The following is a 22,330-nucleotide window of genomic DNA, read 5'->3' on the forward strand; positions in this document are numbered from 1 at the left end:
CTGATCAAGAAGCAGAGTCCTTGGTGATATAGGAAGCATTCCTCATTCGCAGACTGATTTTGACCAGGTTCAAGCCTTCAAAGGACCAATTCACACTCCTTGGTTATCAACCAAATCTGGTATCCCGACAATTCGAGCTCAACCAATTGCTGCCTAGACCATTTTACAGCAAGAAGAATGCTATTTACCTCCCAACCATGATCTTCTCAAAGGAAAAATATATCAAGCATGTGGAGAGACAAAATTCTGAAGTTACCAAACTCATTGCCATTTCCTTCGACCATCTTTCTATTGTACTCAAGCATTTGTCGATTGGTGGAGAAAATATTATGGCGATGAGTTTCTTGATGCTGCTACCTTGACTCAACATATAATAACTGCTTTTTCTTACATATAGGCGATATTCAAGAAAGGTATAACTACTCACATTAAAGAAGTTCAATCATTCTAGAAATACTTTGAAACTATCCTTAGACCTGACGATCTTAATCGAACCATTTGCGAGGCAACAATCACTTTAAAGGAAAAGTTCATGAAGAAACTCATCTGCATGAAAATCCCTTTGTATGTTAAATAAGAAAACAAGTATGAGTTCACCTTCAAATTTTATCCACCAAGATTCCCATCTTTTCCAAGAGTTAATTTGGCCTTGGAAGTTTGACCTCCATTCCTAGAACGATTCGTCTGTGGGTCTCATTTAAAACTTCTCAAAAAAGATTCTCAAAAATTGCCAAATGGGTGGTTCTGAATAAGTTCACTCTAGATAATTTCAAAGGTTATCTTCATGTGTACATAGAACATGTTCGCATGCTTTCTTTAATATATGAAGGTGTGGAATGGGAGAATACTTCGACCTATTCGCTTCAACTTTTTGAAAATGTTTAAAAATATAACAAACATGCTTCTGTCTTTTCTTTATCTTAGTTATTGATCGAAAGAGATAAATCATGGACGCGGTTGCAGTTGCTCTTGGTAAAGAGATTGTACCTTCGACCCAAGATAACATTCAAAAGGAGAAGAAGTCTCTCAATGAGGCAGACACAAAGGTTGTACCCTTTTTCCACATTTTGGTTTTTTATTCGCTCCATATGTTCTATTTAATCTAATATGTTTTTTTCATTTTTAGGTTGCCAAGAAACCTCCTCTCACTCCCATGAAGAAAAAAAACACCAATAAAAACCTACCACGCTATCAAAGTTGAATGTTGAATACTTGTCATCTGACAATTCTAAACAAGTGGCGAAAAAGAAGAAATTAAAGTCTTCATCCCCTTGTCCTCGCAAGAAAACAAACACCATCAAAGTTAAGAAGCCAAAGCACATCGCTCAAATAAGTATCAATGTCGACATGGAACCAGACGCAAATGTTGCCTCTGATCCTACTGAGAGTGATAACTCTAGCCTTGGTGGTGAGGGACTTAAGGTACAATGGTTTCGACTGTCACCCTTCATTGCCATATTCTTATTTCTTTACGTACTAATTTTTAATTTGCAGGGAAATTAGGCTGGGACTGCAACATCCAGCATCAGGTACACCATCCCTCCAAGCATCGAGTATTCTTTTGTTCACCTAGAATAGAACAAAGGATGAAAGAGAGTCTTAATAGGTGAAGCAAATCAGCTTGATGAAATTCTATAAGAGTTTCCTCAACCATCAACTACTTATCAACAAGTGTTTTCTTAAAGCGATAACGAAGAGTCTACTAATCATGAAAACATGGACATTTCAGACACGGAAGACCCCAATCAAGTACAAAATCAAACTTCCTCTCCTATAATTCCGCCTCATAATGAAGATGACCTCGATGATAAAGATGAAGAAATTTCCAATATCAAGGAGAAACAAGATGAAGAGGACTTAAACAACACCAATCTCCAACAAAATTGTACTCCTAGTTACCATGAATCCCATAAATTTCCCCACCTGTACTTCGAAGGAGCATTTGGCGGGATTCAAGTGCATATCATACTTCCTTACTAATTATAGGATGTCCTCCGGGTCGTCCGTATGGTTGTGTCCTTCTGCTGTCTAGATGATCATGTTGTCGACATATACCTTATGGTTCTGCCTTATCTAATGTCGAAGATAGTGTTCTTGAGTCACTACTATGCGGTGCCATCTTTTTTAAGTCCGAAAGGCATGATGTGTTAGTAGTAGTTTCCATGGTTAGACATGAAGGAGGGTTTGGGGGGCATCCATGGGATCCATCTTGATTTGGTTGAACCCTAAGTATCGGTCCATGAAGCTCATCACACGGTAGACTGGTGATCCTTCAATAGGGAAGTTAATATCTGGAAAGGGGTGAGGATCTTTGGGATAGGCGATGTTTAAATCCATGAAGACCACGCACATTTTCCATTTGTTGTTAGCCTTATATACTAGGACCATGTTGGTAAGCTAGGTGGGGTACTTCGTTTCCTTGATGAACTCACCGCTGGAAAATTTTTCTACTTCTCCGTTAATGGCAAATTGATTTTCCTCACCCAACTTCCACATCCTTTAGCCACTGGTCTCACTCAGGGATGGGTGGCGAGGCGATGGCTCACGACTTTAGTTTCAATCCATGGTCAGTCTGAGGGGGCCCAGGAGAACATGTCGACGTTTCTTCTGACTCGATCGAATAGCTCCTGCTCCTCCATTGCAGACAAGGAGGTTCCTATTGTTGTAACTTGATGAGCATGAGGTCATATTTGGGCTTCCTTCAGGTCTTATATGGGCGTGAGTCATTCTATCTCTCCACCCAATATGGGATCCCAACCTTCAATGTCACCATTTTAAACTTCGAAAGGATGGGCGTCAATGAGGGCGAGGTCTTCTATGACTGTATCCAGGCTGCTCAGATAACACTCACGAGCCACTTATTGATCACCTAGGATGGTGCCCACTCTGCCATCTAGGAGCGAATACTTTAGTGATAAATATTGGGTGGACATAACCGATCACAGGGCTTTGATGACTAGACTCTCAAGGATAATGTTGTAAGGCGACATGGCATCTACGATGAGATAACTGACATTAATAGTTTTGGGGTCAGTTACCCGCCGCAAATGGTTTTTAGGGTCACATATCCCATTATTTGTATTTTTTCCCGACAATCCTACCAGGGAGCCTATGAAATTGTGTATGTACCTAGAATCAGTCGTAATTTTGTGAAGACATCCTAGAATAGGATATCGGCTGAGCTTCCTAGGTCTATCAAGACACACTTCATATCCTTGTTGTTGTGATGGACAGTGATGACCAATGGATCATTGACATGAGGGTTGATTCCCAAGGCATCCTCTTCGGGGAAAACGATGTCGACCCTAATTACTCCTGTTAGGTTCTCATAAAAATCAGAGGATATGATGTTGGCGGAAAGCACCTACCTTGCGTACCTTCTGACGAACATACCTCTGGCGATGGTGCCTGTCGTGTGATGCAGAACCTTGTCCTCCATCTCCCAAGAAAAGAAGATAGAATGGTAAGAGTTGGTGGTGTGACCCATGTTAGTTTTACCGGGCCCTATGGTGGATGCTACTGCATTGTCCAAAAATAATACAGGTGTCGGTTTATTTCTCATGCAAGGGCAGAGACACTCATATACCCTAGTTGGTATATTAAATGAATGGGTAGAGGGCTAGCTCACAATGAAGAATAGCCTTGAATGGTGGTTTTTGAAGCTATTTTCGGGACCAACACACGTGAGGTGAGAGATCCTGTTGTTGGCTCGTGCTGCTAGATCATAAGCAGACAGTTGGAATGATGTTTGTAGGGTTACTCATAATTAGTGCTCTTCAAGTGATGTCTTAATGGGTGTTGTCGCGACGCAAAAAAATATCCGACCGTACTGCACGCTCGAAATACAAAGAGTCACCATCGAACTTTATTTATTCCAAAAAGGAAAGAAAAAATGTCGATAAAACCTAAGAAAGAAAAGAAAATGGTCTTCGTAACCAAATCAAGTTTGGGAGTCAGTTGTGTAAGGGGAAGGTATTAACACCCCTCGCACTTGTTGTATTCAACATGACTCATTTAATTAGTTTTGCGAATGAGTGTTAGCGTGATGTTATTTGTTTTTTTGGTATTATTCGAGAAAAGAGAGCAAAGATAATTTTTTGGATTTTCATTATTGTACTGAGTTAAACCTTGTATTTTCGGTTGAGTTTTGTAGTGAGTGAAGAATGGCCATGGCAGAATGGAAGTGACGAAGGGGGCAGGTTTATGAGAGAGAGAGAGAGAGAGAGAGAGAGAGAGAGAGAGAGAGAGAGAGAGAGAGAGAGAGAGAGAGAGAGAGAGAGAGAGAGAGAGAGAGAGATATTATGTGGTTTTCCTCACAAGTTCTTTTTGTTGGTTTATTGCATTTTCTGATTTTTTTTACCACATAGGCCTTTTTCTTATCAGCAGCCCCCTGTCCAAGTCATGGACCGATTTCCATTAGGCTTTGCCCATTTCTAATTTCATCCCTTAATTTTAATCCACACCTCTATTCATTTTATATTTGTATTTCTATTTTCATTCTATTTCAAACTTCAATAAAAAAATCATTTTTATTTTAATTAGTAAAATTAATTAATTAAATTTTTCTTAATTAGTTAATTTTTCTATTTAAATGTAATTATCTTGATTAATCAATTGAATTAATTTCTAATTGATTATTCTTGATAGTTAATTTAAATTAGCTTAATTATTTGATTTAATCATTTTTAATTGATTAATTTTTGCTAAAATAATTGTCATTCCTCTTGATTAATTTAATTAAGTACCATGACCTCCGAAAATCAACTTTGTTCAAAATAAAAATGCTTGATCCAACGCTAAGCTATTTTTCAAATCAAATTCAATCGAATGCAACACAAACACTTGATCCAACATAAAGTCATGGATCAAAACCTTTTTTCATAATCAAATTCGATTAAAAGCATCTGATCCAAACTACCAATGTGTTAGCTACGGTCAAATCTGACCAGACGGCTCTCTACAAAGTACCTCAGATCAAACGAAGACACTTTCAAACGTCTATCACATATAAACCATATCACGCGCCATTATAGCAATCCACCCCATTCTACTCCAGTGCACCAAATATTCTTATTTTGTGATCGAAACAATAAGTAACTACAATTTTCTAAAGCCAACATATATTTCACGATTATTATTTCTGTTCAAAAAGACGATAATCTTGTGCATACATGCCAAAATAAGGTTTGCAATAAGTAATATATAAATTCCATCCAAACCCCATGATCTAATGAAAGCATTCAAAAAGTGTGTACATCTTTATAGCTTTCATGATTTCCACTCCATTTCAAACCGTACGAGAATCAAAACTTACATGCATGTAGGAAATATCAATCTTACACATTAACGCATAAATGTATTTAATCATAGATAAATCCAAACAACACATTCAACTCCTATACATACCTATTTATTTTTCCAATACCATATACAACACATATATCTTCTCAAAATCAACTTGAATCTTAACTATACACTATGTTGACAGGCTTATCAAAATCATTATAGCACATCATGATTTCTAGTTCGCAAAGTTACGTAATAACTGTGTAGCAAACCTTTTTTTGTTTTGAATATCAACACTCTCATAACTTGTGCCAGAATGAGAAGAAGGAGTAGTAGTGTTAATGCCACAAAACTCATTTTCATTCTCTCTCATTTCAATCCTCCCTCCCATATGAGAGAGAAATCCATGTTGGGTTGAAGAGAGAGGGAGATTTTCATTATGTGGTAGTCCAAGAGATAGAGAAACACCATTTCCATGGAATCTAGGAGCTAGTTGCTCACTTACATTATACCTTCCAATATCTTCCATTGAGAATATTGATCCATAACCACCACCATGGTTTTCATTTTCACTCAATAGAGGGTAACCATTTTTGTCAAACTTTGTGTTGGATTCTGTGTTAGACTTCATTTCCATTGGTGACACTGAGATTGAGTTGTTGGAATTTGAAATCTCAGTTGGAGAAGTGTTTTGGTTGTTGTTGAAGGTTTCTGTTTTCGAATTAAGCACGTTGATTTGGTCGATTTTTGTAGCACTTGATTCTTGTGTAGCATTTGTTGATGACCATAACTCTTTGCTTGATTCTTTTGATGTATTTGTGACGTTATCCTTGGATCCATTTTTTTCCTCTTGTTCCTTTATTTCTTCCATGTACATTTCTTCAACCATTGGTTTCCACAGCCGAACTCGGGCGTTTATAAACCAGTTAGACACCTGCATTATAAACTTAAACAATGTCAAAGACCTTCTATGTTGATATTCATTGCCTACCATGTCAATATATTGAAAAATTATCTATAATTGCAAATCTCCAACAAAGAGACCTCAAATTCTTCATATGTTTCCTTTGGAACAAAGACTCTAAAAGAGATAAAGATTCGAGTCAATGATAGAGAATTATAGTACATTCTAATAGAGATGGATGCAGATGCTGTCAAAGTTTCTCAAGAAGTGTCTTCCGAAGGAACAACCACAACACTTATTTCAATATCCCAACGAAACTCCATACTCCATAGCTCTTCAAAAGATATAAAAGGAAATTACATTTCTCATGAAGCATGCAATGGAGAAAGGAATATCGAATAATGATATATAATAGTTACAGAGAATAGTTGTCTTGTTCTCTTTTTAAGTGTCTTTAATTTCATGCAATTTTATTTCCTTGTATTTGAATTCAATTTTCTTTTTAACTACATATTAATTTGTCTTAGAAAATATTAATGGATTCTCTAAGACAAGTAAAAAAAATGCATTCAATCATATTTTTGATCGTATTGGATTCTTTTTGCTGTATTAGTTTTGTTATTTGTGAATTTTACTTGTGCAGAAAGTTAAGTCCTAAATCATCGTAATTGATACGGTTTCATTCTCCTTTACCTTTGTATAGTTGCACTTTATCTATCTTATTTGATTTTAATTATTTTCATTGCATCATGATCATTCAACTATTTTTCATATGCATCAAAACTATTTTTCATATGCATCAAAATTATTTTGCATTTTACATTAAAATTATGTTTTAGTTGCATTAATTTTTTTCATTAAACTCGCCTTGCATTAAATAGTTTTTGCTTTTAAAATGTTAAGTAAGTCATATTCTTTTATTTCAAATATATGTAAGTTCTACTAATGAATCTCTTTGTCATGATTTTTCTAGACGCAGCGAATTTGACATGTCCCTTATGGGAGAACTCGCATATTTCTTAGGATTGCAAATCAAACAAGTCTAAGAAGGAACTTTCACTAAAAAAGTACTGCTTAGAGTCTCTCAAGAAGTTCGATATGAAAGATTCGAGAAGTATCTCAACACCTATGACAACAAATGTGCTAATTGACAAAGACGAGAAAGCAGTGGATTTCGAGATAACCAGGTATAAAGGAATAATTGGATTGTTACTCTATTTAACGGCGAGTAGGCCAAATATCATGTTTAGTGTGTGCATGTTAACGGTATCTTAATGGAGCCTCCCAACACGTTCTTTGGTATCTTAAAGGTAGTGCCTGTAGATTATTAGGTTTTTTATTTTGATTTTGCAAGGTGGAAATAAGATAGGAAAAGTAGTAGTGGTAAATGTCACTTATTTGGAAGCTGTTTAGTTTATTGACATAATAAGAAGCAACATAGTATTTCTCTTTCTACCACCAAGGCTAAATACGTAACCGCTGATAGTTATACAGAAGTCTTGTCGCTAAAGCAACAATTTCTATATTATAATTTAAAACTTGACTGCATTCCATTAAGTGTTATAGTACTAGTGCGGTAAGCCTCACTAAGAATTCAGTACTTCATTCACAAACTAAATTCATTGAGATGTGACACCATTTTCTTAGATATGATGTTGAAAAAGGGGATGTTATTTTCGAATATGTTAACACTAAAAGTTAACTTGCTGACATTTTTACAAAATCATTGTCATCGAAATCTTTCACAAGATCTGTAGGGATGTGAGAATCTTTGATTCCTCGTGCTTTAAATAGAATGAGAGTTTTTGTTTAGTTTCATTTTCTATGTATATTTTGTTTTCATTAACACTATTTTGAAACAAATCATAAATTTGCCGACTAGATTGGTATGTCTGTATAACTCTTGTATCTGGTTTTATATCATTGTGTGTGTTTGTTTTTTATATGTTCATTGATTTGCTTATTACCTTCTTTATTTTACTCAATCATCTCTAGCAAGTTTTTTATTATTCTTCTTGGCATTTAAAGTCTTTTTAAATGTGTGTTGTTTATTATATGCATTCAAGCATTTGTATACTTGTTCATGCATTATTTAATATTTCTTTAATCGATAGTTTTGATCACTTAATTGTATGTTGTTGAACGTTGTTGCATGTGTATTTTGCATTTTGTTGCACGTAGCATGTCCATCTTCGTGTTTTGTGTCTGATCTTTGTTTTTGTATATTCTTCTTAGCTTTTTAGCTCATGCGTTTATTTGGAATTATTTGTTCTGTGGTTGTTATCTAGTTTTTAGACTAATTTCGATCTATCTCTATTTGATGTTTCCAAAGGGGGAGAAGTTGTAATGTGAGTCTAGAATTGTTTTATGGGTTTTATGTTGTGTTGTTTGTATGCAATGTTTCAGGGCGAGCACAAGTATTTTTGCTTTTGGCTCAAGTTGACTCAACTCCAAGTGAAAGCCTGCCTAGCATAAAAAAGGGGGGAGATTGAAGTTCCATGTCCCTAATACATTCAAGGGCAGAACCCCAATACGATTGTTTTGTTGCTTGCTTTATCACTTTCATGTTTTGTTTATTATTTAGAGAGTCTCCTTCATAAATTCACATATTTGAATCAAGTTTAAATCAATTCATTTTTTAGAATGCATAAATCAATTTTTATATTTGCGATTTGATGATGATGGTTTTAGTCAATTTCATGAGTCATTTGAATAATAACCATGTATGTTATTGTTCAAGTTAGGTGGAAAGAAAAATCTCAAAGTATTTTGAAAAGCGTGAAAAATTGACATTTTATGTGCATGATTTGAATCATGTACATATCCAAACTCAAATCAAATTGAATAGAGGAAGACCAAAGTTTTTCAAATGTTCTGAATCGAATTAAAATTTTAACTTGATTGGCAGCTTTCTGATTCGAATCAGGAAACTTTATGATTTGAATCACAAGTTGCACTAGATTCGAATCAGACTGATCTAGGTCACCTCTGCTTCATTTGATTCGCATAAGACTTTACACCTGATTCAAATTAGTTAGTTTTTTCACTTTTCTCTTTTAGCTCTGTTCAAATTGATTTGAATCATTCTTTGTACTTGATTCGAATCAGGGGCCTTCTGATTCAAATCACACTTTATACTTGATTCGAACCAAACATGAAATGGGTCAAAATCTTTATGTTTTCTTGTTTTACTTTATTTGCTCATTTGACTCAAACCATGAAATGTTATTGACTCGGATCTAACTAACTTTTTCCATCCATTTGTGTGCTTAATATCAATCACCTATAAATTTATTTTTTTCATCCTATTTCTAACAACAATTTTTCAATCAACACCCTCCCACTTTTGAAAGTTCAAAAACTATTGCAAACAAATTTATTTCATCATCAACCTCTAGTTTTGATTTCAGATCTTGATCATGAGAGATTTGTAATTGATTGAGGTAGACGTTGTCTTGAAACTAATAATTCTTGATGGTTTGGTTAATATTTTTAGGAAGCTTGCAAGATTGAGGCTGTTGCCATTGATGCTGAAAAATTCAAGTGAAAAAAGATTGGCAGTGACTATGTCGAATGCTACTTACAATGTGGAGTTCTTCTCAAATATTTAAATAGGTCATCACCCAAGAAATAGGTGGGATCAAGGAGTGATTGCCACACACGAATACTGTGAGAAGATTGGTGAATCTGGAAGATTCAAGAAACGTGAATCGAGTAAAGATTATGCAGAAGAGTTTGGCATTAAGGTGTATGCAAGTCAAGATCCAGATAGGAGAATTATTAATCTCAGTAATGTTGTGGATTATTGATTTTATGAACTCTTGCAATACTTATCAAAATAAAAGGAACAAACAAAGCAAGTTCCAATGGGAAACTATTGAAGAGTGGAGTAGGCAAAACGAGGACGAACGACAAACAACTATATATCCCAAAGCTTCTCTCTCACTTTCGAATTTAATATTTCTAGCATATTGTATGATTAGGTTTTCAATTCTTAGCGTAATTTATCATTTATTCAGTTGGTAGTGATTTATTACAAAAGGTTAGGTTTTGTTAGAATTGGTGTCTAAGTAGTGATTAAATTCTGAAAAAAACTATCGCTGTTTGAATCCGATGATAATTGAAATATCGTATAGGACACATCTCGTGTAATATACAATCGTTCAATTATTCATTTTTGAACAATCTGTGAGTTTTATGAATTGTATATTTTTCAATAAATATATAATTTTTCTATTTTTGTTTTAAACCTTCCGCATGCACTTTTGAAAAACCTCTGACTATCCATTTTGGAGAATGGACCGAGTAATTTTTGTTAAAGTGTCTATTCATCCCCCTTTCTCTGGACTGTTTCTATCCCATATTCTCACCCAACAGTACGTCAATTTCGAAATTCCTCTAGGCCAAAGAGAAGAACATTGATAGACCAAAATCGCGAAGAAGGGAGGAGGTGATTATTCAATAACTATTTCTTAGAAAATCCAGTTTACACAGATGCTCGATTGTAGAAGGTTCAAAATGCATAGGCACATGTTTCTTCGAATCGTAGATACTCTTGGAAATCATGATGAATATTTTCAAATAAGGGTTACTGCAACAGATAAAATGGGTCTTTCATCATTGCAGAAGTGCACTTCTTCTATTCGTATGTTGGCATATGGATCTTCTGATGACATTGTAGACGAATATGCTCGAATTAGTGAAATCACTACAATTGAGTGCTTAAAGTGATTTGAAAGGAGTGTGAATGAGGTATGTAGAACTGAGTATCTGAGAAGGCCTAACAACAATGATTTTGAACATCTTTTGCAAATGAGAGAGTCACGTGGCTTTCTAAGAATGCCTGGTTCCATTGATTGTTTGCACTGAAAGTGGAAAATATGTCTCGTTGCATGGAAATGACAATTTTGTCGAGGTGATCACGGTAAACTCATATGCTTGAAGCAGTGGCATCACAAGACTTATGGATTTGACATGCATTTTTTAGTATTGCAGGTTCAAACAAAGACATTAACGTGCAGCAATCCAACGTGTTTAACGATATTTTGGAAGGACAAGCTCCCACAATGAAATATACAATCAATAGGACTCTATATAATATATGGTATAATTTAGCATATTATACATATTTGAAGTAGGCTATATTTGTCAAGACCATTTCAATATCACAAGGAGAAACGATAAAACTATTTGCAAAACATCAAGAATTTGTTAGAAAAGATGTGGAGTGGACATTTAGAATGCTTCAACCTCTATTTTTCAATACATGGTCCCACATGTGTCAAACACATGGAAATTATCAAGCATACCACATATGCTTGCATCATATGACACAACCTGATTTTGAAGATAAACAACACACATATAGAGGCGATTTTGATTCCTCTTAAGATAATGTGGGTAACAACATCTCAGCAACTAAGATATTTAATGAATCTTGCAATAAGACTATAAAGAAGAACAAGTCTTCTTGAAAAACAAGTTCATCAACAACTTCAAACAGATCTTGTGGAGTACATTTGGAAACATTTTAGAAATGAGGATGATGAAATTTAAATTTCACTAATTATGTGATATTATTTATTTTTAATCGTTTTAATTATATTTGTCATGTAGTTAAGGTTAATTTTAATTATTGATATAAAAATTTAAGTTTAATTTAATTTATTTGTTTTTATTAATTTAAGTTAACATTTTAAATTAAAATAAAATTTAATATATGAGATAAAGTTGTGAGATCCAATATAAATTTTTTTAAACTGCACTGTTGAAATTAAAATAAGATGAATTATTTCTAGATGATAGTTTAATGACTAACTCAATAAAGGATTGCATCATAAGAGACACTCTTTCTAATCATAAACTTTTAATTTACTATGCTCCCATCACTCTTAGGATCTCCAATAAATGGTATGAATCCATATTTTGGCTTGGTAGAGAAACAAAAGTGAAATTCTAATATGAATTAAATCTAGTGACAGTCATGTATCAATTAAAAACATGAAGAAAAAATGTTGAATATATAATGTTAAGGTGTTCTAAGAATGTACCTGACTCCGAGTAAGTCCTGTTTGTCTTGCAAGCATAACCTTATCAGAGTCCTTAGGATATCTGCATGTTACAATTAGAAACTCATAAATTGAAAACAAGAATTTAATTGTCTATATCAAAAGAATGTTGTAATGAAAAGATGAAGAACAAAACGAGCAGTAAATACTAACGGGTGCAAGAAATGCTCGAAAAGCCAAGCACGAAGAACCGAAACAGCTCGTTCAGGCAATCCTCTTTGTGGTCTCCAAGCATTATTCTGAATCATTCCAAGTTGCTGTAATGCGCGTTGTTGTCGGAGATGATGATCGACATACCTAAGCCTAGAGCCTTCTAACTTAACTCCTAAGCAATCATCTTCGCCCAAACTCTTGCTAGTTGTCTTGATTTGGGATGCGATTGCATCTTTTAGACTTCGAAATTGCTTTGAGATTGTCTTCAAGGCAAGGGATGTATAAGATTTTGCGGCTCCGTAACCTGTAGCGGATTCAAATGATGATATCACACTATGCATTTGATGGTGGTATTGTTTGTACCTTAGTTCTACCTGCATGCAAAATAAGAAAATAATTATTCAAACATCATATTAATTAATAAAATCACAACTAATAATATTTAAAAATCTTATTTTATCCGACAAGATATTGATATCACTAAGCTAAACATTATCATCTGGGATCAAATACATGACCTCTCAGATTTCTGTGTAAATCTGTAGTAATTTTTTTAATAGTAAAGTAGGAAACATATACTAAAATGAAAGGAAGAAAAAGTTACAGAAGATGAAAAAGTAGTTAATAGCACTAGAATTGTGTAAAAACTATAACCCGGACTAAAGACGATAAAGAAAAACAAATAAAAGAGAAAAAATTAAACCGTCACAAAAAAGAAATTAAAGCCAACGAAACTAATTTTTCAGACTATACTAAATTCTCAGACACAATGTTCTCTAATGAGAGCAAGTTAGAAGAAGATGGACACGACTACCTGCCAAAAGAAAAGGATAGTTGATCATCTAACACACCCCTATGGCCCTAATTGCTTAACTACTTGAGCGGGTTCAACTCCCAATCAACTAAAGAAATTATAAAATCTGATGCATGAGCATGTACTCACTTTCATGCGAAGCTAATAATTGTAGACAATCAATGCTTAGCCGCCAAACTTTCCGGACAAAATATAGCTTTGTTCTATATTTTCCAAATAATCGAGACCACATAATGTCAGATTGATTGAGACCAATTCGATCAAACTTAAAGACTCCTATTTCACATGACCAAAAACTACGTAAAAATTCAAAACTCCTACTAATTAATGATATATTAGTATGTGCTGATCTGATTAAAGAAAAAAGTTTTATTGAGACACTTCATGAAATGACATTCATAAGAAGAAAGTTTGGTCCCAATATGAGTGTGTTTATGAATTATGAAAACTACTTTTCATTTTATGTTTTAAAGTAACCTTTACTTTTCCCACTCTCATTCAATAATGGCTTCACTCGGTAGTTCAAAGTTCAAACTATCAAAAATAAACATGAAACTGACTCAAATGGGCCCAACCCAAAATTATTCTCTGACATTCACCAGATCAAATGGCTTTTTTGTTATGATCAGTTTCTAAACACAACTAACAAGTGAAATCTGACTAGGTGAATTCTTATCTACCCAACTCAAAAAGTTGGGTAAGGTTACCTCCTTTGTAAAATGCTTTGAAAACAACAATTAATTATAGTATTTAATAAATAATTAAATGTATTAAAGTTAGATGGTAGCATGTGATTGGTTGGAGGTACATTACCCAACTTTTTGTGATGGGTAGAGAAGTTGTCCCCATCTGACTATCCTGTCAATTTCAGTCCTTCTTTGCACTGTCACAATCTTTTATTATTTCTTCATTCATTCAATTGAGTGTCAAAAGCTGAATCTTCCAAATAACATAATACTGTAACACATTTGTGTAATTTTTTTTATATTCTAACAAGTACTATTGTACTTTCACAAGATCACATGAATATTGAATACAATATTTCCAAACGAATCATAATAATTATTGAAATCCCAAAATTTGTGGAAAGTTAATTATTAATTATTACTACATGCATGTAATATAAACGTATATACCTCATCCAGCATGTTAACAAGCTTTGACTTCTTCATTTGAAGTTCTTGTCTCTGTGCAGTGCTTAACTCAGCAACTTGTTTCCCTCCATCGTTTTCTCTTGCACCACTTGAACTCGATTCAATATTCGCTTTTCGCTTTTCTCTATCATTATTGTTAGTATTCTCTCCTTCAACAGATTCTCCATTGATGATTCCCTTATCCACATTCACAACTTCATCAAGAAGCTCTTGTGCTACTTTTAAATACTTCGACCCGAAAACAACACCGCTGCCACGAGATGCCTCAACCTTGCCAGAAAATGACCGGTAAGGCGGTTGTTGCGAAGAAAGACTGAGAGACAAACCGCGCTGAAAAACTGGCCGATGATGATAAGCTATTTGTGGCGGCGAAAATTCTGTCGCGTCAGATGTTGTCACTGCGGCAACAGTAACGTTTTCTGATCTGTTAGTTGCTGTCACCGCCGTGACAGTTTGGTCAGGTAATACGAAACTACCTGATCCCCATGTGTTATACTGGGGATGAGGAGGATGAGGTGTGTCGGCCGCGGAGGAGGCGAAGGAGTGGAATCCGGAAGCTTGGTACGGCTGTGTTGAACTGTCGGTGGAGTTGGATCCATGGAAGTTAAATCCAACTAGGTTGTGTTGATTGTGTGAAGAAGGCGCGTGGGGAAATTTGAAAGCATTAAGCGCGTGAGGTGAAGGAGGAGTGTTTGTGGTAGCGTTGGGATTAGCGAAAAGCATGTTTTGTGTTGGATTTTGCGCTTCCTCAGAGTACGGTACTACGTAGTTTGGATTCATAAGGTAAAGTGTCTGCATACCTTCTGCCGACGGTTGGATGTCAGAAGCGTTGCTACTTCCATGAAAGTACGTTGCCATATCTGTCAGAAAATTTATTCTCTTTTTTATCCGTAGGAAGAAGCTTTAACGTATCATGTTGATTATGAACAAATCAATATAAGCATTTCTTTTTGGTTTATATTTCTTGATCTATAAACTTGGTTATCGTTCCTTGCTAGAATTTGATCTTGAAAACTGAGAAACAAGCATAAGATTAATCAACAAAAAAAAAATAAAGTAACAAATAACCATATATGTGTCTATATTAGGTGTATAATATTGAAGAAACAAACCAGTTTTTTACCTTTTTAGTGTGATGGTACCAATAGGAATTAATTAGTAGACAAAGGCAGCTACAAGGATGGATTTTGCGCACGAGGAGTGAAGAAAGATGGTAAGAAGAAAAAAGCTATAAAAGAAAATGGAGTTTGATTGATTGGTTTGGTTGGATTTTGGTGGTGTGTGTGAGAGTGTTTTTTTCTTGTCCAAGTGATATTTGGGTGTGGAAAAAAGGTATGGTATTTAAAAGGACAGATAGAGATGGTGGATGAGTGATGACTGGTGAGATTTAAAAGGTGTGGTCCGTTTTATGTTTCGATATTATGTTAAATAGGGATTACATTTAATAGACAGCTTGGGATTAGTTTTGTTGTACACTTTCACGCCTAGTGTTGGTGGCTATACCTTTCTATACAAGATACTCTAATACGAACTCAATTTATTGGATTCAAGTGGTTGTTAAGAACAAATAGTTTGGAAAATCTCAAGGTTAGATTTTGACGTAGGAAGTCTTTTTAAATCGTTCGAGTTTTTTTTTTTAAGCAAGTTATATTAATTTAGAACAAAAGTTCTATAAACTCGGTTATAAAAGGCGAAGAAAGCCAAAAAGAAAATTACCCACAAAGTTGAACCTAGCTTAAGTAATACAAAGAATTTTCGCAAAACTCATGAAGTTGCAATTAGGATGAGTAATTTTTCCGACAAACAACCATCTCCAAACAAGCATTTTACAACTCTAAACTAAATCACTTGAGTTGCAAGAAGAGTTTTTTAATATAATTCCATTTCTATTCAACCAAAGACTTCAAATTATAGCCAACCAAATGCATCCCTCTTTACTTCTCTTTACTTTATTTTGATGACAACAACTACTCCAAACCCAAAAACTCTCCATTAATTCATCAATCTTAATAGAATTCATACCAATCCATGACGCCATATCTTTCCAAACCGCTTCGGCAATCCGACAATCCAAAAACAAATGCCTTGGACATTCACTAACTTGTTTCAGATTCAAAAAATAGTATTTTAATATTTTTTTGTATTTTTTTTAATAAAAGTCTATTAGGATTTTTTTGTATTTTATTTCTATTTTGAATTAAAAGTTCATTAGTGTTTTTATCTGTATTTAAATACTTTTGAGTGTGGCCGTAAAGGTTATCTTTGATCATAATAAAATTCAGTATTTTGTGCACTTACAATCTTGTATTTTCATTCTAGGTTTAACGCTTGTTAATCCGTAGTGTTTTAGACTGTGTCAGGTGACATCAGAGAAGGTTTTCTCCGGTTTCTTTTTGTAACTTGATCATCCATGGGAGATCAACCGGTGACTAGAGCACATTTTGAGGGAATTACCGCGACTCTAATTGCTTTGGCTGAACAGATGACAAATTTAGCAAATCAGGTGAACAGCGTCAATAACAACTAGAATTGGCAAAGAGACAGTGGAGGAAAACAGGTTAGGGTTTCGCAGGGTGGAGACAATCATCATGTTGTTATTGTTGAAAATTTGAGTTCTAAAGACGAAGAACCCTATGAGGAAGAGGTATTTGATCATAGGAATCAACATAACCATGATAATCGAGTGAAAGCCGGTATTTCATTATTCTATATAACGATGGAAGTGGAGGAGTTTCTGGATTAGCATACCAAGGTTAATAGGTTCTTCGACATTATGGACGTCCCTGAGAACTAGCAAGTTAAGACGGTGACGATCAGGCTGAAGAGTACTGCTACTATCTAGTAGGATAAACTTGGTGTTCATATGCAGCGGCAAAGGAAAGGTCAAGTCAAAACTTTGCAAAGAATGAAATCATTGATGTTGGAGCCGTTTTTACCGAGGATTATGAAAAGATTCTCTATAAGAAGTATATTGAGTGTGTTTATGGCAAGTGAATTGTGACATAATACACAACTGAGTTCCAGCATCTTTCTAAGCGTAGGGAATTGGGAGAATCAAAGAGCCAAAAAGTGGCTCGATACATCTGTGCCTTAAAGGGATCTTTGCAGGAGAATATGGGTTTATAGACTGTATGAGTCATGGTTGAGGAATCTAGTCTAGCTTTGAAGGCAGAAATTGATGGAAAAAATACTTGAAAGTTCTCACCTTTTAGGTGTTCGCACAAGAATAACTTTGAATTAGTAGGCGATAAGGAAAAGAGTGCAGCAACTAGGAATTCCAACCTTGAGAATAAGAGGACTAACAGCCTTAGCGGTGTCCGGCAGGGTAAATAACTAGTCCATAGGAAGAATAATCCATATGCTAAACCCATCAGAGACTTGTGTTATCGTTGTAATTGAAGAGGTCATAGATCAAATGTTTGTCAAACAAGGAGAGTCTTTGTTGGTGTGGAAGAAAGGGAAGAGGAAGAGATAATAGTAGGACATGTAGTTGAGAATGATGAATATGCAATGGATGCATTTGTAGAGGAAGAACATGATGAGAGGGTAAAGTTTGTGTTGCAGAGAATTTTACTAGCATCTAAAGATGAAGGGTTGTGCAAGAATTTGTTTAAAACACACTGTTCTATAAAGAACAATGTGTGTAATTTGATTGTGGATAGTGGTAGCATGGAGAATCTAGTGTCACAGAAATTGGTAAATTATTTGAAGTTTTCCACAGAATCCCATGAGAAGTCATACACCCTCAGTGGGGTAACCAAGGACTCCCAAGTTTGAGTAACAATAGCCTGTAGAGTTCCTATCTCCAACATAAATCATTACATAGAAGAGGTATATTGTGATGTTCTTGATATGGATGTTTGTCATATTTTACTTTGTAGGTCGTGGCAGTTTGACTATGATATCGCTTATCGAGGACGGGATAACGTGATGATGTTTACGTGGGGCACACATAAATTGTTATGGCTCCTATTTTGCTCTTTGATTAGAATCCAGGAGAAAAGACGTCTAGTTTCTTAGTGATGACACAGAGTGGAAAGGAGCTTAATGAGGCTATTAAAGAAATTAAATTATTCTTGTTAGTTCTCTATTTTGTTGATTGGCATTAATTTTAGTAAAACAAATATAGAAGTAATATGTTAAATAAGATGTGTTAACTTGCTAAGAAGAACAGATTGAGCGAGAAGTCCTAGTATATGAAGGAACGTGTTGAGATGAAATGGTTCATCGTCTGGAGAAACAAGTTCGATAAGATTTCCTATGCAGAGTCATTCGACATCGTGACTGTTTGGGCTAGGCTGTTGGATCGGTTCAAGATCTAACAGATGCAGAATATTTTTGGAATATTATGCAGTCCTATGTGGCGTTCATTTTAAAGGTCCAGAAGATTCAAGTCAGAATCAAGAAGAATATGCACTTTCTAATTATGGAGATAAATTAGGAAGGTTATGATTGAAGACCTATTTTTATGAAGAAGTTTCTGCAGATTGGTAGTAGCTGATATGCGGTGATTTGAAGTCCAAATCCAGTTGGGAAAAGGTTATAAATAAAAGCATTGTAACATAGGAAATGGGACAGCCAAAATGTAAAGTTTCATACTATTAGGGTTGAGTCTGTAAGCCACTCTCTAGGAGAGTTGATATGTATGAGCCTCTCAAATATCATGTTGATATGAGAGTAAGAATGATGTTATAGAGTTGTAATTTTCTATTACTATTCTTGATCGAAGCTTTTAAGCAAGATCAAGTATTCTTGATTAAGAAGTTCTTAATCTAGTATTTCTTGTAATTGAAGATTGAGGTAAAGGGTCGTCAATATCAGTAACTGGGATTGTTATTATGAGACATCATTGCGGTGATTGGAAGTGAAAGAGGTTTCGAATTGATACTACTAATAATAAATTTCCTTCCTGGATTTGTAGACCCCGGAGTAGGTAGGTGTTGTTATACATCGAATTATGTTAACAATTCTGATGTGTCATTTACTTTTCAGTATTGTATATGTATGTTTATACCTTGCCTATGTGTTTTATTCAGATCAGATATCTCGACAAGTCATAAGACATCTGAAGTCTGATATACCAGAATTTCAATTCTATCAGGCAGAGACTAAAGGGTTGATGAGTGTTGTAAAGGAGGAAACAACAATTCCAAAATAATAGTTAGGGATCCTGGAGGATTTCAAAAAATTAACCTTAGATGAGCTACCAAATGATTTGTCTGATATGCGAGATAAATGTTGGAAAGTTAAAGCTTTCATTATGGGAGATGATGTGATTATGTTTCTGCGTAAGGAGAAGTTTTTAGTTAGTACTTACAGTAAGTTGTAACCATACAAGTATGGCCCATTCAAAGTGATCTGAAAGATCAATGATAGTGCTTATATGGTAGCTCTCTCGAATTTCATGAATCTATCCAATACTTTCAATGTTGCTGAAATTCATAAATATCAAACAGATGGGGCTCTTCATCAAGAAGAGAATTTGTGGTTGAGTTCTTCATAGTTGAAGGAGACTGATGTAGGAAGGCTTTTTAAGCCATCTGAGGTTGTTTCAGGCCCAAAATGAGCAGTTTAATATTTTCTGCAATTTTTTGGGGCTCTTCTTAATCTATTATTTATTTTTTCTATTTCATTGTTGTTTTGGATTAAAATTCCATTAGTGTTTCTTTTTCTGTATTTAAACACCTTTAAGTGTGGCCATCAAGGTTATCTTTGATCATAGTAAAATTTCGTATTTTTCTCTTTCTGGTGGATTTCATAGCTTATCTAACAAGTTTTGGCTTGCAATCATGTGTTTTCATTCTAGATTTAGTGCTTACTAATCTGTAGTGTTTCCGACTGCGTCAAATTTGATATGTTTATGGTATGCTTGGAATTTTTTAGTTTTGATAATAATAAGATGTACGAGAATAATTCTTAAATTATAATGCTGTTTGTGTAAAAAGATAATGAAAAGATTAAAAGTATTCTATTATGTAAAGAGTATGCAAATCTAATTATAATATATGATTATTTGAACTCAAGAGGAGTATGATAAGATAATATCTGATATTTTGATTATGAAGCGTCTTGGTCAAGCATATGTTAAAATATCAGTTGGACGCACGTATAAAGACTTAGATATGTTACCCTCTATTTAATGCTTTCAATGTTACCCTCTCTTCAAGAACTATTCAATCTAAATATCATATTTCTCCATTCAAATCAACTACATAGTTAAAAATTTAACCCTCTTCTTAGTAGACTAGATTGTTATTTTCTAATGAGTTTATTTTTTGGTGGTCGTTCAATGAAAGTTAGAAGTTCATTCTTCGAAAATTAACTTTAATAATTTTCATCTCAATACAATATATTCAAATTTAAGAGACAACAAGTAATAGTACAAAGGTGTAATGATACAAGTTGTATGTAACATACTAGTACAAGTTGTTCACGAAAATTCCTATTGTGAGTATAAGGTTATGTGAAATATTTTTTCTCCATAATATAATGGACCACAATGGCTCGGACTCTGATATTCAACACCTGCAACAATCTAATCAAGTTACCTATATATGTTATAATATTTTCTCAGATTTATGTACAACATTTTTCAGAATCAATTTTTTAAAACAAATAAAAGAAAAAAACTTTCAAGAACATATATCCAGAGAAAAAAGTTTAGACTTCTTTTTTTAAAGAAAACTTTTAGACTACTAAGAAAAAAAAGAAAAACTATTATAAAATCATCAAGTGATAACCTTGTATACATACTTTCTATTGAAAGTTGAAACTCCTATATTTGTTCTAGACTTTATTTACATAATATATTGAGTGAAATTTATAAACACAAACACTTATTCTTTTTTATTGTATTTTCTTAAGGACTAAGTTGTTTTTAGATTCTTTAAGAAGACAAAGAAATTAAAATGTAGTCAGTTGTTTATGGTCGAGATATTTAAATTAAAGTACAAGTCAGATGAGATGGGATAAACTATAGTGTGAAATGGGATAAATTATAATACATTTTCAATATACTACTTACAACAAACAATACATTTATGAAAAGTCTAAAGCTAGTTTTAAACTTTGATTTTAAATCACATTTTAAACATTTTACAATATAATATGTATATCATTTCTTTCCATTATATATATTACTTTTCAAAAGACAAAATCACATAGAGTCTCTACTTAAAATTATGGATACAAATTTTTTAAAATGCAAATAATATATTAACCTAATAACTACTTACATATTTTCATAAATTTTATAAAATAATATTTCTATTTTTCTTGCAATGATATTTTTTTAATTATAAAATTAAAAAATGCAAAAATATATTAACTTAACAACTACTTACATATTCTCATAAAACTTATAAAATAACATTTCTATTTTTCTTTCAATTATTTTTAATTAATAAAAAAATTACATTTTTTTCCATATAATATGTTCTGGATCAGCCCAATTATTAGAATTGACCCAATCCATTTATAACCATAAAAACGGCCCAATAAACATTGGCCCACTTGCTCAAGCAAATAGAGGCCACATTTCATGTTTTTTCCCATTTACTGAGCACACCAGAAGGATGGTCTCCTCACTCCAAAGGATCATCCGAGCACGCTAACTCTCCCATCCCCGCCAACGGCTAGTTCAGGCTGCCCATATACACTAAGACCTATTCAACTATCACCTATATTTTATGCCCTGGAAACACGCTCAGCCCAAAAATATTGTTTGACTAAGTCACACACTAAAGAGAACAATATAAATAGCCCTCTACACCTAGAGGGCAGGGTAATTCAAACTTTACCCAAAATCTCATACTTTCAGTTTTAGCTTTGTTCTCTTTCTTACTTTGGCATCAGAGTGTCTTGCAGGTACAACCCTCCTTTTCTTCTCACCCATCACCGAAGATCACACCGTCGCTGCTGGCCATCTGTTCTGACTCTACATAAACATAAT

At 34.1% G+C, this 22,330-nt stretch overlaps 1 protein-coding gene across 1 annotated transcript; it reads right to left on the bottom strand.

The window, feature by feature from the left end:
• Positions 1-5,191: 5,191 nt before the first annotated feature.
• On the bottom strand, positions 5,192-15,739 carry LOC131601789 (BEL1-like homeodomain protein 1). The gene is made up of 5 exons (XM_058873684.1): positions 15,503-15,739; positions 14,362-15,393; positions 12,412-12,785; positions 12,241-12,301; positions 5,192-6,220 (listed from the first exon to the last, which is right to left on the bottom strand). The coding sequence occupies exons 2-5, from the start codon at positions 15,235-15,237 to the stop codon at positions 5,522-5,524; spliced, it is 2,010 nt and encodes a 669-aa protein (XP_058729667.1). The 5' UTR covers positions 15,238-15,393; positions 15,503-15,739; the 3' UTR covers positions 5,192-5,521.
• Between the last annotated feature and the right edge of the window lie 6,591 nt (positions 15,740-22,330).

The sequence above is a fragment of the Vicia villosa genome, linkage group LG5 (assembly GCF_029867415.1).
Source record: "Vicia villosa cultivar HV-30 ecotype Madison, WI linkage group LG5, Vvil1.0, whole genome shotgun sequence".
Classification (NCBI taxonomy): domain Eukaryota; kingdom Viridiplantae; phylum Streptophyta; class Magnoliopsida; order Fabales; family Fabaceae; genus Vicia; species Vicia villosa.